This window comes from Cervus elaphus, chromosome X (assembly GCF_910594005.1).
Source record: "Cervus elaphus chromosome X, mCerEla1.1, whole genome shotgun sequence".
Lineage (NCBI taxonomy): Eukaryota > Metazoa > Chordata > Mammalia > Artiodactyla > Cervidae > Cervus > Cervus elaphus.
This window is the reverse complement of record NC_057848.1, coordinates 46,634,934-46,653,348: the sequence shown is the minus strand read 5'-3', so window position 1 is coordinate 46,653,348 and position 18,415 is coordinate 46,634,934. Positions and strand designations below refer to the sequence as shown.

Here is an 18,415-nt window from a genome sequence, read left to right as displayed (position 1 = left end):
GCAAATAATTTGTGGTTGGAAAACTCTTCAGTTGTCCACAGAAGCTTAACCCTGTATGAGTCGTATCAATGCACACAGCTTGCACTGATTAGAAAATTGATTGACTGCCCCCCTAGCCGATGGTGGGCAGGAAGGCTGGGCAATTTGGCTTCTGGGCTAGAAAGGATTTCTCTCCTGCTTGGGAATCAGAATGGTCCTACTACCAGCCTGGTGCACCACACTCCGTTTACCTAATAGCCAGAGCATATAAAAATGGCAGTGGCACTGTAGAATTCATAAAGGAAGTGGGAGAAAAGATCACAGCCATCTCACTTCTTTCTTTAAGGCCAAAGAGCCAGCACTTCAGTCTGGTTCTAAAAACTTACTGTACCCATTCTTTTCTAGAAAGATAAGCTCTCATCAACCCTCCTTGGTAGATAGTCCCCTCACCAATCACCTCCAGTTACTCACAGGAGGTGTCACCCTGCCATACGGATACTTGGGGCTAGCCCCTCAATGACTCTCCTACGTGTGGAAGGTTGAACCCTGGTCTCCCTAATGTCTCTGTAAGAAACAGTGCAATTGCACTGGCTGCCCAATGCCCAGTACCAGCAGGTAAAATGGGGAAAGAGAACGGGATAAGGAAAAGGGAGGCGTACATAAGAGAAGTGCTCCCTGTTGAAGGGCAGGAAGTTCCCAACTCATGGTTTGGCTTTTCCCTCTGAAGCAGCTTTAAAATACATTCCTCTTCCTGATAGCATGTATGGTCCTCATTTTAAGCCCTTCTTGGTGACTGGGTTCAGGTCTACCCAGCTAAGGTCCTCAACGTTGGGAGCTTTGAGGCATGAGGTTCCCTGAAGCACCCACAAAGCAGTAACACAATAGTGCTGCCTCATAATAAAAGGCATGGAAAAGGACCAAAAGGGAGGGAGGTGAGGAGGAATGTGATAATAGGAGAGAGCTTTGGCTAATGGTCAAGAGCTCAAATTTCTTGTTGCAGTTTCTCATTCTGCCCCTTCTCACTTTATTTTTTAAAATTTAAAAAAATTTTTAAATTTTTTCCATTTATTTTTATTCGTTGGAGGCTAATTACTTTACAATATTGTAGTGGTTTTTGCCATACATTGACATGAATCAGCCATGGATTTACATGTGTTCCCCATCCCGATCCCCCCTCCCTCTCCATCCCATCCCTCTGGGTCTTCCCAGCCCTTCTCACTTTAAAGGACATTTCTCTTGTCCATATCTTTCAACTATATATATATATGAAGTACAATTGATTTACAGTGTGTTATTTTCAGGTATATAGCACCATGATTCAGATTTACATATCTGAATCATACACACACACACACACATACACACACACACACATACACACACACAGGAGACCTGGTTTCAATCCCTGGGTCAGGAAGATCCCCTGGAGAAGGGAATGGCAACCCACTCCAGTATTCTTGTCAGGGAAATCCCATGGACAGAGGAACCTGGCGGGCTGCAGTCCACAGAATTGCAGAGTTGGACATGACTGAGCAACTAACATTTTCACTTTCACATATACATGTGTATGTGCATGCATACTAAGTCACTTTAGTTGTGTCCAATATACAAGATAATATATATTTACAAGTAAGGAGTGTAGCTGCCTGTACTATACAGTAGGTCCTTGTTGTTTCTCTATTTTATATATGGTAGTGTGTATCTGCTAATCCCAAACCCTTAATTTATCCCTCCTCCCTTTCCCTCTTTGGTAACCGTTAGTTTCTTTTCCATGTCTGTGAGTCTGTTTCTGTTTTGTAAATAAGTTCATTTGTATCTTTTTTTTACATTCCACATATAACTGATAATCATGTGATATTTGTCTTTCTGACTTACTTCACTTAGTATGATAATCTCTAGGTCCATCCATGTTGCTGCAAATGGCATAATTTCATTCTTTTTAATGGCTGAGTAATATTCCTTTGTATATATGTACCACATCTTCTTTACACATTCCTCTGTTGATGGACATTTAGGTTGCTTCTATGTCTTGGCTACTGTAAATGCCAACCATGCTTTAATATCTGAACTTCCCCATGCGAAGCCCAGCCCTTCTGTTTGTTCACCCACTGTCCTCTAGACTGGGGAATTTTGAAGGTTGGGATTCCTGGAAAAACACTGCAACTGCAGTCCTGGCTACCTGAGACCCTGCTGGTTAAATGTGCAAAAGTTAGGGGAAGGGCTGGTAGGACAGCCTCTGTCACGTTGACAGGAGATTTCAAGCTCCCGAGCAATCCCTGCCTTTTGTCCTCTTGTTTTCTTTTTCCTTATGAAATTTCTTGTGCCCCTACTTCTTTCCAGGTTCTACTGTGTTTGTTTTTCCATGTTGACTAACACCTAGGGATGCTCACCTAAATTGAGACATTTGAGCTAAGAGGTTCTCTGCATTAATATAGCAGCCCTGACGCCCAAGACCTAGTAGGTGAAAGAAGAAAAGAAAAAGGGAGGTGAGGGTGGTTAGAAGAAATTAGGAGAGAGCTCCTCTTTACAGGGTAGGAGTTTCCAGCTCCTAGTCTACAACTTCTGTCCCATTCTTTTTCCCTTGAGGCATCCTTCTTAACTGTAACCTAGGTCATCCTGATTGAAAATCTCCACTGATAACCCATACTTTGATCTGGCCACCTCCAGTCCTCTAGGATAGGACATTTGAATCATGGGGTTTGTCCATAAAGACATTAATACAACATTCCTGGCCACCCAGGCTCCATCCAGTAAATGAGCAATGGAAAAGGAAGGGTATCATATGAATCAGAGGGAAAAAAAATTAGGTCAAAGCTGTAACCATTTCTAGGCTTCTGGGTATCATTCCCTTGCAGTCTCATTTTCCTCTCACTTTTAGTTTTCATGGACTTTTCTTGACCTAATCTCCAGTCTGATACCATTGCTTGAGCTTCTCTGCACTTGGGGCACCTCACTCTCAGCGCCAGCCCAACCTCAGATCCCAGGCCCTAAAATGGTCATCTCCCATTGGCCTCTGTTAATGAGTTAAGTTTTTCCTTTCTCTTCCACTCTGACAGGAACACTAAGAGGAGGAGGTTACAATTCAGCCAGCAGCTCTGACCACTCTCAAGAAACTTCTGCTCAGATTTCTGTCTGTCCCACAGGCCCAGACTCCAGCCTCTTCCCTGAATCTTTCACATAGGATTAGTAGAGAAAAAAAAAAAGCAAATCCAAATCATCAAAGCAGAAATCCTTTGGTAGAAACCACTGGTCTAGTGTAGTCATTCATCAGATTATTGGGTCCTCTATTCACCATCTCTGACAAGTGGCCATTAGCCTACTCCTGGCCGATAGCCCTTCAAAGAGGAATAGCTCACTATCTATGCAGACAATCTATTTTTGGATTCCTTTATTAGAATGTTCTTTTTACAGTGAGCTAAAATCTCTGTCCCTGTAATATCCACACTCTGATTTTGGTTCTGTCCCTTAGCGCCCCACAGAAGCAGTACAACTCATCTTCAAAATATCTACCCTTCAAATAGTTGAAGAGAATCCTAATATATTCTACTTCTGCATATTTTCTTCAGGCTAAATAGTCTCAATTCTTGTGACGTGGGAAACAATCTAGTAAAAAAATTGCAGACCAGTCCCTGTAGGTCAGCTCTCTGGGCAATTCCAGATAGAAATGTTTTAAGACAAGACCGGTAGAGAACTATGAGAAGCCATGATTGTCCTCTGATGTCAGCTCTGAAGATCTGAAGGTGTCCCTTACCTTTAACACCTTTCTCTGGATCCATATTGTACACATGTATCTAAGCCTCCTTGAACTAATTTCTATTTCTCCTTAATCACTGACCATGCTATTCTCAGCCTTCTTATTTGTACAACTGGCTGAAACCCCAGGCCAAGAAAATAAAGGAAAAGCGTTCTTCAGGATATGGTCAGTGTAGCAGTTTACTTCCTGGTGCTTTTATATATAATAAACTTTAATTATTTGCTAATCACAATTACCCAAGTTGTGGGGTGTGTGCATGTGTGCTCCTGCACATGTGTGTGTGTGTGTGTGTCTGTGTGTGTGTGTGTGTGTGTGAGAGAGAGAGAGAGGCTGCAGGAAAGTGGCAAGATACAAATATTTTGAAATCAAACTTTAGAATTCTATGTAAAAGGGCTTTAATATGTTTTTATTCATGATTACTCTATTAATATCACATCAGGAAAGGGGCTGTTTATTTTAGGTGAAATAATGTCTAGTATAGTGGGGTTGTTTTTAAATATGAAGGGCTCTTTCATGATGATCTGGGGTTAGATGGCTGCCCTTTCTTTCATTTCAATTTGGTATTATTTGCCAAAGCATAGATGGAGTTTGATTTTCAAGACTGGTTCCTCAAATTCATGCAAAAGGAGCAAAATATTCTCTGGAGAAAGCAAGGTATTCTTTGGACTTATGAATCTCATCTTCACGTGCAAGATGTGAATTACAAAACTAGAAATAAGACAGAGCTCAGAGCACGGATATCCACTATGATACTATTGTTTCTACTATGATACTTTTTTCTTGGAAACTTTTTTCACCCTAAACTCCTCCCCACCCCAAACACATCTACATACACTATTTTGAGCAAACAAATCTTAGTGTGAATGCTAGACAGAACTAACAGTTCTTCAGTCAATAGAGGCCACAGTCTAACTTGACGTAAAGTTATGGCCTGTCTTCTTGTTGTTTTGGTCACAAATAGATACCCTTTGCACTCATTTTGAATTCTCTTTTCTCTCCAAATATTTTCAAGATGCCCCCTTTTCCAGAGACCTCTCCCGATTAAGTCACCCGACCCCTTTATTGTCTTTATACTGAACTCAGGGTTCTGAATGGTACCTCCTATTCTTTCCCAGACTGTCTGGGACAGAGTTCATCACACAGTGAATCTGAAAATTAGTGCTACTGAATGATACAAGAAATAGTCTGTAATCTAGTCTACAGGGTCAAGGGAAATAAAATTGAGAGTGAACTAAATCAGGCTGTGCCCACATAAGAATTTTGATACCACTGGGAAGTAAGAATAAGTTCCAGAATGCAGGTTCCTCTAGGCATAGCAGCTGAGTACTTTCAGGAGCTTCTTCATTTAGGGCACCACGGAGTGTACAGATAGAAGATCAAGATAGCATATAGACAAATACCTACAATCAGAACAACTGGAAAGAAATGCCACAGATGATCTCCATCCAAATCCCTTCCTTCAGACAGGTAACGTTCTAAACCATTGATAACAGGAGGGCAATGGGTTTCATTCTACCATTCATCACCTGCATTCTAGTGCCATCTTGTTGGGGCATCAGAGTTGTAGCCCAAACACAGAAAGAGGAAGGATGCTTCCCTAAGATGTTGCTACAAGATGAAATCACTAGCTAAAATATCCAGGACCCTCTGTATATATGTGTGGTGTGTGGAATCAACAGGAATTTAGGTCTTTTTCAACACTTATGTACATAGTATATCTTCCCTTCAACTTCAATTCCCTTTCAACTTCAAGTTGTGTATCAAGATAATACTCTGTGATGTTAACTAAAGTTCTGCCCCCAATACCAGGTACCAGATCTTCCTAGTGGGATGGAGGCATCAATGGCTTAAGAGAAGATTAGGAAGAAAGCAGAACAGAAAATGCCCTCATCTTTTGTTTCAAAATAGACTTTCAAAAAGCTACAGCAGAAAAGATAGAACTGGCATATGATCCAGAAATTCCATTCCTAGGTGTATAGCAAAAGGAATTGAAAACAAGGATTTGAACAGATGTTTGTACATCAGTGTTCATTGCAGCATTATTTACAATTGCCAAGAGGTGTGAACCACCCAAGTGTCTGTTAAAAGATGAATGGATAAGCAAGATGTGCTATAGATAGACAATAGATAAATTCATCTTAAAAAGGAATGAAGGTCTGACATATGCTATAATGTGGATGGGTGAACCATGCAGACAGTGTGCTAAGCAAAGTAAGTCACACAAAAAAAGAAAAATATTATATGATTCCATACAGATTCATATGGAGAAGGCAATGGCAACCCACTCCAGTACTCTTGCCTGGAAAATCCCATGGATGGAGGAGCCTGGTAGGCTGTAGTCCATGGGGTCGGGAAGAGTCGGACACAACTGAGTGACTTCACTTTCACTTTTCACTTTCATGCATTGGAGAAGGAAATGGCAACCCACTCCAGTGTTCTTGCCTGGAGAATCCCAGGGGTGGTGGAGCCTGGTGGGCTGCCGCCTATGGGGTCGCACAGAGTCGGACAAGACTGAAGTGACTTAGCAGCAGCAGCAGCATACAGATTCATATAAATGGGAAGTAGAACAGTGGTTACTAGGGGATGGGAGAGTGGGGGAATGGGAAGTTCTTGATTAATGGTTATAGAGTTTCTGTTTGAGGTGATGAAAATGTTTCAGAAATAGTGGTGATGGTTATACAACATTGTAAATGTAATACCACTGAATTGCATACTTAAACATGGCTAAAACAGCAAATTTTATGTTATATATATTTTATTCTAATTTTTAAACAATAATGTAATATACCAAAATTCATTGAACTGTACATTTTAAATGGGTGAATTGTATCTTCATTAAATTGTCTTGAAAGGCAGAGCCAACACTACCTTGAAGGCCAAGTTTTCAATTAGTAAGAACCAAACTTTCTGATAAAAAAGAGAGGTTTTTGAGTTTCCAATTTCTAAGACCAAAAGGGAAATATGAAGTTTATGTCATACTCAGTAAATTGGAAAACAGATCAATAATGAGCCAGACTAACTCCCTTGGAGGCCAGATAAGAGCTGAGGCCCAGAGGAGTACAAGAGAAGTCAGACTGGGCTGTGCATCAGAGAAGGGTCTCTGTGCCCTGCTCCCCACTTCACCCCAGCTGTCCAAAAGGAGGAGAGAGGATGGCACTCCCAGGGCAGAAGTAATGGGGTCTCAGTTCCTAGGGTGTAGCATGGGGGTGATAAATTGAAGAGAACAGCCCATCACTAGCTTGGTGCTGCTGTCATAGAACAGCAATGGCTACATGAGGCCTGGAGGAGGAAGGAGCTGTCCCAGACAGGTGGAAGGAGAGAAAGAAACTCTTCCAGTAGCCCTACAACTGTGCAAGAGGAGAGAGAGAGAAAGAGAAAAAAAGGAGACAGCCCAGCAATAGGTGCAGGGTTATGCAGGTCTGCAGAGGAGAGGTCTGGTGGCCTGGTTGAAGGGATGCTGCAGCAAATGTCTGTGTGGAGGAGAAGGATTACTTGACATCCAAGCTGGGTGGATGCTGGAAGTGATGCTGATGCTCTGGGGTTAGATGGCTGCCCTGATGCCATGACACCATGTAAACTCCCTGGAACTTGGATTTTTTCCCAGGGCAGAGAAAAAAAATCCTGAAATGACTGGGAAATCACTGTTTGCCTGAACTTATCTGCATGTATTTTTTTCTGCCAGGTGGCAAAAGTGAGGTAGCAGAAACAGGAATGTAAAGAAATGTTTTTCTGCAAAATGGAGTTAGTTGTCTGTGAAAATATACCTCTACCATAAAACCATCTTCTAAGAAGACCGAATAAGACACAGTCAAGGCATGAATCATTAGGGGCTTCTGGACTTCTAAAAATTTTTTGATGATTAACCTTGAGACTTATTTTCCCACTTGGAAAAATTTCCTAACTGGGCCTAGCGTAAGTGTACCTTCTCAGCCCTTGTTACTACAGTTTGCTTTGTTGCTATGTGTGCTAAGTCACTTCAGTCGTGTACAACTCTTTGCAGTCCTATGGACTATAGCCTGCCAGGCTCCTCTGTCCATGGGATTCTCTAGGCAAGAATCCTGGAGTGTGTTGCCATTTCCTTCTCCAGGGGATTTTCCTGACCCAGGAATCGAACTTGCATCTCTTAAGTCTCCTGTATTGACAGGTGGGTTCCTCACTGCTAGTGCCACCTGGGAAGCCCTTTGTTGCTATAGTTTGTAGTTACTACAAGTATCCTTGGATCATTTGATGAATGTAGGACTTGTAGATGTCATTAGTGACCACTGAAAAGGAAGGTCAAAAATCTGAGCTCTTCCACCTTGCTCATAAAAGTTATCCAATGCATCAGCAAATTCTGAGACTCTCTCCCCAAAATATATCCTAAACCTGACCACTTTACATACTCTCCATTGCTATAACTCTAGCACATAAAGCCAGTCTTTAGTTACCAAGGTCGTCTTCCTGTCCCTTAAACATGCCAGGATTGTTCCTGCCCCAGGACCTTTGCACTTCTTATTCCTGCTGTTTGGAATACTCTTCCATCATATTTTCACATGGATAACTCTTATTATTCAGGTCTTTAATTAGATGTTACCTCCTTAAGGAGGCTTTCCTCGAACCCCTTCCATCCCAAGCTCCCAGTTGAAACAGTCCTCTCTAAGTCATTCTCTATTATAATACACAGAGCGCTTATTGGGGCCTGAAATTATTTTATGCACCTGTTTGTTTATATGTTTACTGTTTCTTTCCTTCCAACAAAATGTGCATGCATGCATGCTCAGTCATGTCTTACTCTTTGTGACCCCATGAACTGTGTGGCCCACCAGCCTCCTATGTCCATGGAATTTCCCAGGCAAGAATACTGGAATGGATTGCCATTTCCTCCTGTAGGGGATCTTTCAGACCCAGGGATCAAACCCACGTCTCCTGTGTCTCCTGTGTTGGCAGGCAAATTCTGTCATGTTTCCCCTACTGTATCCCTGGTACCTAACTTGATACAGTAGACACTCTATATCTTTACTCACTGGTTAAAAAAGTGGAAGATGTTGAAGATTGGAATGAACTTGACCACAGGGCCTCACCTTGTAGCCTTTTTGAAAGGAAAATTCACATCAAGGTTTTATTTGTGTGAGTTTCCTCTTCCTTTCCAAAGTGGAGTGCTACCAAGCATTCTGGTTAATTGCATGATTTTGTGAGTTGAGTTTCAGTTAGTTGAAATTTTAGTTGATTGTTGTTGGTCAATAATGGTTGATCAACTATTTAGGCTTCTTATGGTGATAGAAAGGAATTGTAAATAATCAACCTGTGCAGGCTTGCCAGGTGAATTCAAGGAAAGTCTAATTGAACAGATGGGTCCCCATCCTCTAACTGGAAGGCTATTAGGTGTTTTGATTTTGTTAGACAAGAAAAGAGAGAGGTCCTGTGGTGAGTTCCTCTAGGGAAGAGAGTTTCAGAATTCTCACAAAGATCTGTGAGTCCTGTGTGATGTTAATTATCCTGGTGTGATCTGAGAGAGTTGGCAGCCTCAAAGATAACAAAGACTTTTAACCCCCTAAGGCTTCCTGAGCTGTGACATGCTCTCATAAGCAAGTAGGTTACCTGGGAGGACTAATGGAGACAGGCTAATGAAATCCATATGGTTGGTCACTTTGGACAGATGGCCTGCATGCCACCTTGGAAGCACCTGAAGTTTCTAGGTGGTCTTCAAGGGCAGCTTTAAGCTGTGCACGGTGAAGTTGTTGAATCTGCAGACCACAAAGGAATGGCTAGATGGACTAAGAGATGAGGTCATATTTTATAACAGGGGTAGGCATGGGATCAGGAGGATGGGGGAAGGATATAAATGAGTTTTCTTTCTCCTCCCAAAGCTGGAAATGCCACCACCCCCCAACTCTCTTCCACTGAGCAAGCAGAGATTCTTTTCTTTTTGAGAAATACCCTTCTCTCTTGTTTCCTCAGAGCCTTATTTGGACAGTTTCTATACTTCAGCTGCTCTACTGGTGGGTCCTTTAAGTCTCCTGGGATTTGTAGAACCCTTCATATCATTAAAGAGCTTTTTCTGATATTACCTTCTAACTAACCCCATACAGAAGGTAGAGCAGGGAATATTTCCCTTGATAGATGAGGAAACTGAGACCAAATGACCCTTACCCAAAGAAAAACAAGAAAGTCATCAGTGGATGTGGAACTAGAAATCATTTTCATCTTCTTATTCTTTCCAGTTCTATCTACATCATGACATAACCCTTGTCATATCAGAAGCTATAACAAGCCTTGAATAATAGCAGTCTACTGCATTTGTGGCATTTGCTCTAGTTTTATGGATGTTTTCCTGTTCTTTGCCTTCTTATGTTGGATCCTTTTGAGATTTGGGGGGCATGGCAAAATGTAATTTAAAAGTGTGTATAGGCTTCCTTTTCTAATTGATCCATCAGAGGGAATAAAAACAAAGATCAACCAGGAGATGCTAGAGATGCCTTAACATGCTCTACCCTATAGGCTTGGTTCATGCACAGTACCCCATGTTTCTATGAACACTCGTACCAGAAAGGCACTGAGATGGAATGGAAAGAGGATCCTGTCTAGACTCAGAATTCTAGCTTGTCCCCACCGAGCTGAGCAGCTTTCAAGTCAGTGTCATCTTGCCTCAATGCTTCCTCCCTGAAGAAAGTGGAATAACACATGTTCTGTTTGCCTGGCAGGATTGTCATGTGAAGAAAGTGTGGTGAGATATATGAATATGTGTTGAAAGGGGCTTCTCAGGTGGCCCTAGTGGTAAAGAACCTGCCTGCCAATGCAGGAGACAAAAGAGATGCGGGGTTGATCCCTGGGCGGGAAGATCCCCTGGAGGAGGGCATGGCAACCCACTCCAGTATTCTTGCCTGGAGAATCCCATAGACAGAGGAGCCTGGCAGGTTGTAGTCCATGGGGTTGCAAAGAGTTGGACATGAGTGAAATGACTGAGTACACACATGTGTTGAAAATTGTCAGCCCACCAGATTGTGAGCTCTCAGGGGGTAGAGGCCATTTCTGTTTTATTCATTACTTTGATGCCCTTCCTGCTGGAGTTATAGAGAATCATGAACCCTACTCTTATTCACCACAAAGGATATCCAGAGATTGGCATGTGCTAGGAAGTCAATCTGTCGAAATAAACACCACTGACTGCCCTGGAGGGATGATCATCTAGTTCTCTGAGATACCTATGTTTTAAGTCAATCTGTTTCCCCAAATAACCTCCAAGAATGGTGAAAAAAAAAAAAAACCTGTCTTAAGTATTTTCATGTGATTTTGCAAAAGGCAGAAATTTAATTTCATTCATGGAGATGGCTCTTCAGTGCTTAGCTTTGAGCTTGGTATATGGTAGTTGCCCAAGAGGTTATTGAAAGAGTGATGAACAAGTAATAGAATCGAGAGCATTATTACTGGCCTGTCTTGCCACATTTCCTCCTTTATCTTGGAGACAGATATTGGTGTGCAGCTGTCTGAATGTATCATTCCCTTTTTCAGAGTGCCATTTGGCCAGGCCTCAGTTCAGCAGCCTCACTTTGTACCTGCTGCTCTGCCTCTAGTGTTAACCTATAAGGTCTATGAGTCTGGCTGTGTAATGTATTATCTGACATAGGAAAAGAATATTTGGGGGGGGGGGGGGCGGATAAGGTGGTATGAAAATGGCCATGTCAAAATTACAAAACAATTTCTTTTTTTAAATTGTCAAGGAATATATACAATAAATGTGTCTGACCTACCATTCCTTGGTGTCAACTCATCTCCTATTGTTGTTATCATGTGCTCCCTAGAGTGTCGTTTCACCATATCATCAAACACTAGGTCCCATCATATATGTCTTCAAACTAATTAAATGTGGTTGCTGTTGTCTGGGTACAGTGTCAAGATCTCAAATTTATCATGGTACTTGTGAGAACATCTTGTTACAAAAGAATTTCTACATTTTGATGTGTTTCCTAAGGCAAGGGGATGGGCTAAGGGATGAGGGAAGTCTGTTGTAGTAAAACTTGAAGATTAAAGGTTAGTTCTCTTAATCATGTCCAGATGTCAACGTACTGGAGTGGCCAAAGCCTGAACGAACTTTTTGGCCAATCCAATACTTAACACAGGGACATTTGTGAAGAGATTGTTCTTCTTTCCTCATAAAGTTCAAAAGCCTTATAATAAATAACCAGCAAATGTTGAAATCTGGACTCTGAAAATGTGTGTGTGTGAGAGAGAGAGAGAGATTCAGGATGTGTAAGCAGAATCTAAATCCTCGGAGGGACTACTTCCCAAATCAAGTTGAGAGGGCATTAAAAGAAAAGTTACTGATGACAACAGCAGCAGAGTCTTGTGTTGAGACAAAATATTCTTCATGAGTAATTCAACTGTGCTTCATGGGGTTTACAATGTTGGCCACTCAGAAGACAGGGCAGTTCCCGGGGCGGGGGTGGGGAGTCTGCAGATACATTTCAATTTTTCTGTCCTGCCTGGGGCACTGGAGGACTTTCCTGATGGCTCAGACAGTAAAGCATCTGCCTACAATGCGGGAGACCCAGGTTCAACCCCTGGGTAAGGAAGATCTCTTGGAGAAGGAAATGGCAACCCACTCCAGTATTCTTGCCTGGAAAATCCCATGGATGGAGAAGCCTGGTAGGCTACAGTCCATGCAGTTGCAAGAGTCGGACACAAGTGACTGAGCGACTTCACTTTCACTTTTCACTTTCTAGGGCACTGGAGCAAGTCATGTCTCTCCCCACTCCTCTCCATTCATATTTATTTTTTAAAGGGGTTTAAATTAGCATTAACATTTTGTTTTAAATGTTATCCTCCTATCCCCTGAACTATCTTTAGTGGGAATATGGCCAAGAATCTGGAAAAGAAGGCTTCCCTTATGGCTCAGCTGGTAAAGAATCTGCCTGCAATGTGGGAGACCTGGGTTTGATCCCTGGGTTTGGAAGATCCCCTGGAGAAGGGAAAGGCTACCCACTCCAGTATTCTGGAAAAGAAATCAAGCATTTGTAGTTGTCTTCTAATATTTCTAGGGATCTGAAGGCAGAGAGAATTTTGGAATTGTTTTTCCTCCCAGTGCTACTTTTTAACATGACTCTGTATCAGGTTAAAATTTCAAAACTTGGTGGAGAATGATCATTTTTGTGCAGTTTTCCAAATCATAGTGGCATTTCTTTGGGCAATGGCAATGAAGCTGTTGACTTTTTTTTTTTTTTTTTTTTTTTAGCATGGGTGCTTCTAACTCCAATTGGGACATTTAGTTTTGGAGCTGCTGTCTAAGGAAATCAGTTTTCAAGTCATGAGGGCTGATGGTAGTATTTCAGATGTCTCTTCCAGCTGCATGCATTTGGCTCAGTCCCTCCCTGCCTTCCTCTCTGGGCCAGTGACTTTCTGTGACTGTAAGATAACAGCGAAGGATAGTTCAGAAAATGAGAGAAACAAAAGAATCACTTAAAGATATTATCATTTTAATGGCAACCTCACTCAGGACAAGTAAAAATGTCCTCAGGGCGATTAGAAAGGAATTTTCTTTTATTTTTCTCTTAGTGGAAGGACTAGAGGGCTGGCCGCAGGCTGTGTGGTTTTAATATGGAGAGAGAATGGGTAGAAATGAGCTCATGTTATGTTTGTAAATGTTGCATGTGGTCTTGTTTTAGCCTGTAATGTTGAGAAGGCATGCCATCAGTGGTCCTCAATTTTTTTTTTTGTAGAGGAGTTGCTGTTCTTAAAATTGCCTTGAGATCATGGAGGATTGAGGGGAAAGTGACATGCTGTGGCAGTGAAGTCCCCAAGTAAGAGATGATGTGTTCCTGCTGGTTACTTTCTCTGATTTATGGGGTTCAGGGAGGGGAAGAGTAAAGGATATTAATTTAAAAAAAAAATTTGGCAACATCCCATGGCATGTGGGACCTTAGCTCTCCTACCTGGGATGGAACCCACACTCCTGGCATTGGAAGGCAGAGTCTTAACCCTTGGATCACTGGGGAAGTCCTGAGTAGAGGATATTGAGAGGACAAATGGCTTGGAGACCAATTGGTTGGGCCTCTCAGTATTATGTGAATACCAAGCATTCCCTTTGTTGGGTTTACATAACATTTTCAGTACAATCAGGCTAAGAGTTGGCTTGTCCTATACTGCTCATTCTATTCTTAGATCAACTTTTGTGAGCTGTCCTAAAGAACTTCCCCACAGAGTCCTTACTGCTGTCACTAGTAACCAATGGAGGAAAAAGAAAAGTGGCTAGCAGAAATTAGAAAATGATTTGCACTTCTTTATACCTAGAAATATCCAGCACCTTTTCTAATCAGATTTTCAAAACAGTTCCATTTTCATACGAATTGCTTATTGGCTGTAAAGGTCACTAGGAATTGGTGAACATTAGAAACTGCAAACCAATTAGAATGTGGCAATAGCTTTGCTCAGAATTGAATGTTGAATTCAAATTGACACTAGTAATAAGACGTTCTTTAATGAAACTATCGTTACATGGATTAGTAGATGCTTTCCTAGTATTTGAGAAAGACACGTGTTGGGGTGGGGTCTGGGCATGGGGGCAATGACTGTTTGGTCACTCTTTCAAGTCCTTGTGCTAATAAATCTTCCCAGAAAGTGAAGAAGAACTAAAGAGCCTCTTGATGAAAGTGAAAGAGGAGAGTGAAAAAGTTGGCTTAAAGCTCAACATTCAGAAAACTAAGATCATGGCATCTGGTCCCATCACTTCGTGGCAAATAGATGGGGGAACAGTGGAAACAGTGGCTGATTTTATTTTTGGGGGCTCCAAAATCACTGCAGATAGTGATTGCAGCCATTAAAAGACGCTTACTCCTTGGAAGGAAAGTTATGACCAACCTAGACAGCATATTAAAAAGCAGAGACATTACTTTGCCAACAAAGGTCTGTCTGGTTAAGGCTATGGTTTTTCCAGTGGTCATGTATGGATGTGAGAGTTGGACTATAAAGAAAGCTGAGCACCAAAGAATTGATGCTTTTCAACTATGGTGTTGGAGAAGACTCTTGAGAGTCCCTTGGACTGCAAGGAGATCCAACCAGTCCATCCTAAAGGAGATCAGTCCTGGGTGCTCACTGGAAGGACTGATGTTGAAGCTGAAACTCCAATACTTTGGCCACCTGATGCGAAGAGCTGATTCATTTGAAAAGACCTGATGCTGGGAAAGATTGAGGGCAGGAGGAGAAGGGGACGACAGAGGATGAGGTGGTTGGATGGCATCACTGACTCGATGGACATGAGTTTGGGTAAACTCCGGGAGTTGGTGATGGACAGGGAGGCCTGGCGTGCTGTGGTTCATGGGGTCGCAAAGAGTCAGACACGACTGAGTGACTGAACTGAACTGAACTGAACTGAACCTCCTTTGCCTGCAATATGGATGAATGGCCTTTGAAAACTTAATGGGAATTGATGCCACCTAGTGAATACCATTTAAAGCACACCTTCCTAATTTCTAATCCTCCTTGAAGGAAAAATACTTCCCAGAACAAGGATCCCTGATTGGAGGGTCCAAGTCTGGTGTCTTGATAGCTTAAGTGGTCAATTACTTCTTGTAACAATTTGATGCCTGTTGGGATGGTGAACATAGGCTCTGCTAAAGCTGGACACCAAACCAAATTTCCATGGAGCTGATTGTGTGCTGACTATTCAGCAGATGGAAATCCCTTGCTTCCTGCGCTGAAATGTGTGAGTGATTTCATGAGGGCAGGGGATTATTCCCAGATAAGCTTCTGGAACAGCCATCGAGGTGAGGGTCAAGGCCAGGTTAGTCCAAGAAGATCTTCACATCATTTTGATGCTGCTATTGGATTAGCCAAAAAGTTTGTTCAGGTTCTTCTGTACTATCATGTGGAAAAACCCAAATAAACTTTTTGGCCAACCCCAATAGTACCGAGTCTCTCACCCTGGTTAGGGATTATGAGCTGCTCAATAAAAAGTGGTAGAGGTGAGAGAGGGATATCCTAAGCCAATAAAAGTTCTTTTCTTTTAATCAAGTGCCCCTCTGCTTTTCCACCTACAATCCCTTCCAAGAGAATTCTTGAAAGGGTATCAGAACTAACTCTTTCTGCTTCAGGGAATGAAAACAGTTTTTTCTCAGTGAAGCCACCATGTTTCTCTGGTTGGGGCAACTGAATAAATGCATGAGTTCTTAAACATTCCTTTGATAGCCTTTTTAAAAGACAAGTTGCTACAGAACAAAGATCTTGATGTTTTATGTAAAAGTCGTTTGTCCATTGTATTACCCTTCTATAATGTTCTATCTCCTTTCTTCTTTCTCCTCCACAGTGCTGATGCCTTACTAACTTTTGCTAGTGAACAACTTGCTTCCCCTACTAAGATTGGCTCATGTTGGGTCAGAAAGGGGTCAATAAATCTACTCAAGAAATTAAAACAATTATCAGTTTCCTTGAAAATTGAATTATCTGCATGTACAGGAATGCTTGAAACAACTGTAATACATTTCAATAGAAAACCAATGTATAAAATAGAATGTCATTTTATAGTCCATGATTCCTCAGATTCTTAGTCAATCACCTAACTTCAGTGAACTGCAGAGACATAAAATCACTGCTTTTGTAAAAGCTAAAAAGGAGAACAGATATTTAGTTCAGTGCCTTCAGTGTTCAAGTAAGGGGACCAAGGCTGACAGAAGTTAAATGACCTGCCCAAGGATAAATAGTCACTTGGTGGCAGGGTTGGGATTCCAACCTGTGAGTTCAAACTCAGTGCTCTTGCTATGCCACTTGTGAGGTCACACACGAGTCTTGGATCTAAAGGACAATGAATTAGGTCATCAAGCATGTAGTTCTGTCTTTAAGATGCTCTGCCTTGATAATATTTCCACCCTTTCCCAACCCTCCTTTAAAACACCATGAATCTGCCTTTGTGAGCAGGTGGTAAAATAAAAACCAGCAGGCCCAATTAACTGAAAAGCACTTACTCTGAAAAACTCTTTTGTTGAGCCGGAGTCCAGGGTCCCATACGCAATTTCAGTCTGCTTAGCTAAGTCTTCAGCACTCTCTATGGGAGAAACCATCCTCTCCACAGTCAAGAAAGCAGCGAGATTGGCAGTATAGGAAGAAATTATGATCAGGGTGAAGAACCACCAAACCCCTCCAACAATGCGCCCGGAGAGTGATCTACAAAACAAAACAAAGGCCCGTCCGGACCCAGAGGGGCCAGATTTCAGTTTATGAAATCCTTATCTTTATTTTTGGAAAGAGGAAAGGTTTCAGTGGAGCTGATGAAATCGAGAAGTCAATGATGTCAGGGTATGAACACATCAAACAGAATGACACGTTGACAACAACACCGCATGGCATGATGGCATGGGATGATGGTACATGCATAATGCTCTTCAGGCCGCTAAGGGTTTCAAAACAGGCTTCTTTATTTAATCACAGGAATAAATACCTTCTTTGTGCCAGCTTCTGCTTAGATGTAATCATTGTACTTACCCGATTCTCTTTCTGTGAGCCTTGCTGGGTGCACCTGGGGAAGACTGTTCTGTTTCCTTTAAGGCAAATAGTTCCCAGCCTTGCCTGTACATTAGAATCACCCGGGATCTTAAACCTCTCATGCTCAGACCCAGCCAACAAAGAAATCAGAATCTGAGAGTTGCAACCCAGACATATGTATTTTTAAAGATCTCTCCAGGTGATTACAATGTGCAGTCAAGGTTGAAAAACACTGGTGTAAGGTGATGTCATGGGAGACACAGAGTCAAAAACCTTTATGTATTTGAGGAGAAATGAGTAGATGCTAGTAAATGAGCACTATTCACTGTGAGTTTAACACATTTACTACAGACATTGCCATTCTAGTGAAGTTGGTTAATCACAAGGCAAGGGGCCATGAGATAATATTTATTGTTGTCTTCATATAAATGGCTAATGGGGCTCAGGAGTTTTGATCCAGGGATTGAAACTCTTCCCTTTTAAAAACTGAGACTAAGCACATAGGACAGGCCTCAAGTGAAGTTGGAAACTGATTGTGTAATAGGATTTGAGAGGCACTAAAACGTTTGTCTGTACCCTTCCTCTCCAAAATAACCAAAACAGATAAAACCATCCTCACTGCTCTGCTCTAGACATTCTTACTATTGGAATTATCTTCCGAGCTTTCTTCAGGAGGCTTGGTCAAAATGTCACACTTTACTATCATTCTGGATTAGTATATCTAGTTAGTGGAGAATGGGACAGATGATGTGTAAGTTTTAATCAGGGAACGTCTTGTTCTTGAATGTAACTATGCACGGGCATTACTTGGGGTGTTTGTAAAAATGCAGATTCCGAATATCTGAGTGCTCAAAAATCTGGACTTCTTAAGCATCACTGGTGATGGCGGTGGTCTGCTGGTCAAATTGAGAAATACTGTTCTTCTCCATCAGTGATTCTCAACTCTGCCTGCATATCAATGTCATCAGGGGAGCTCGAGATCAAAACAAAACACAATGACCAAAAATAAAAAATAAAAAATGCCTAGACTTCACCCCAGATCAATGAAATCAGAATCTCTGGGGGTTGGGCCTAAGCAGCAACATTTAAAAAGTTTTTATTTATTTATTTTTGGCTGTGCTGTGTCTTCCTTGCCGCTCGGGCATTTCTCTAGTTGCGGCATGTGGGGGCTACTCTCTAGTTGCGGTGCGTGGATTTCTCATGGTGGTGGCTTCTCTCGTGGAGCAGGGGCTCTAG

General features: G+C 41.9%; 1 protein-coding gene across 6 annotated transcripts in view; it reads right to left on the bottom strand.

Moving 5' to 3' along the window:
• GRIA3 (glutamate ionotropic receptor AMPA type subunit 3) overlaps positions 1-18,415 on the bottom strand; it is a 292,905-nt gene that overhangs the window by 45,952 nt on the left and 228,538 nt on the right. For all 6 annotated transcript variants that reach the window (XR_006340168.1, XM_043897856.1, XM_043897857.1 and 3 more), the window contains one exon: positions 16,663-16,861. Coding sequence is in view for 5 of the 6 variants with exons in the window: in XM_043897856.1 (XP_043753791.1) it covers positions 16,663-16,861 (199 nt within the window). In the remaining variant the exon portion in view is untranslated. The remainder of the gene's footprint in view (positions 1-16,662; positions 16,862-18,415) is intronic.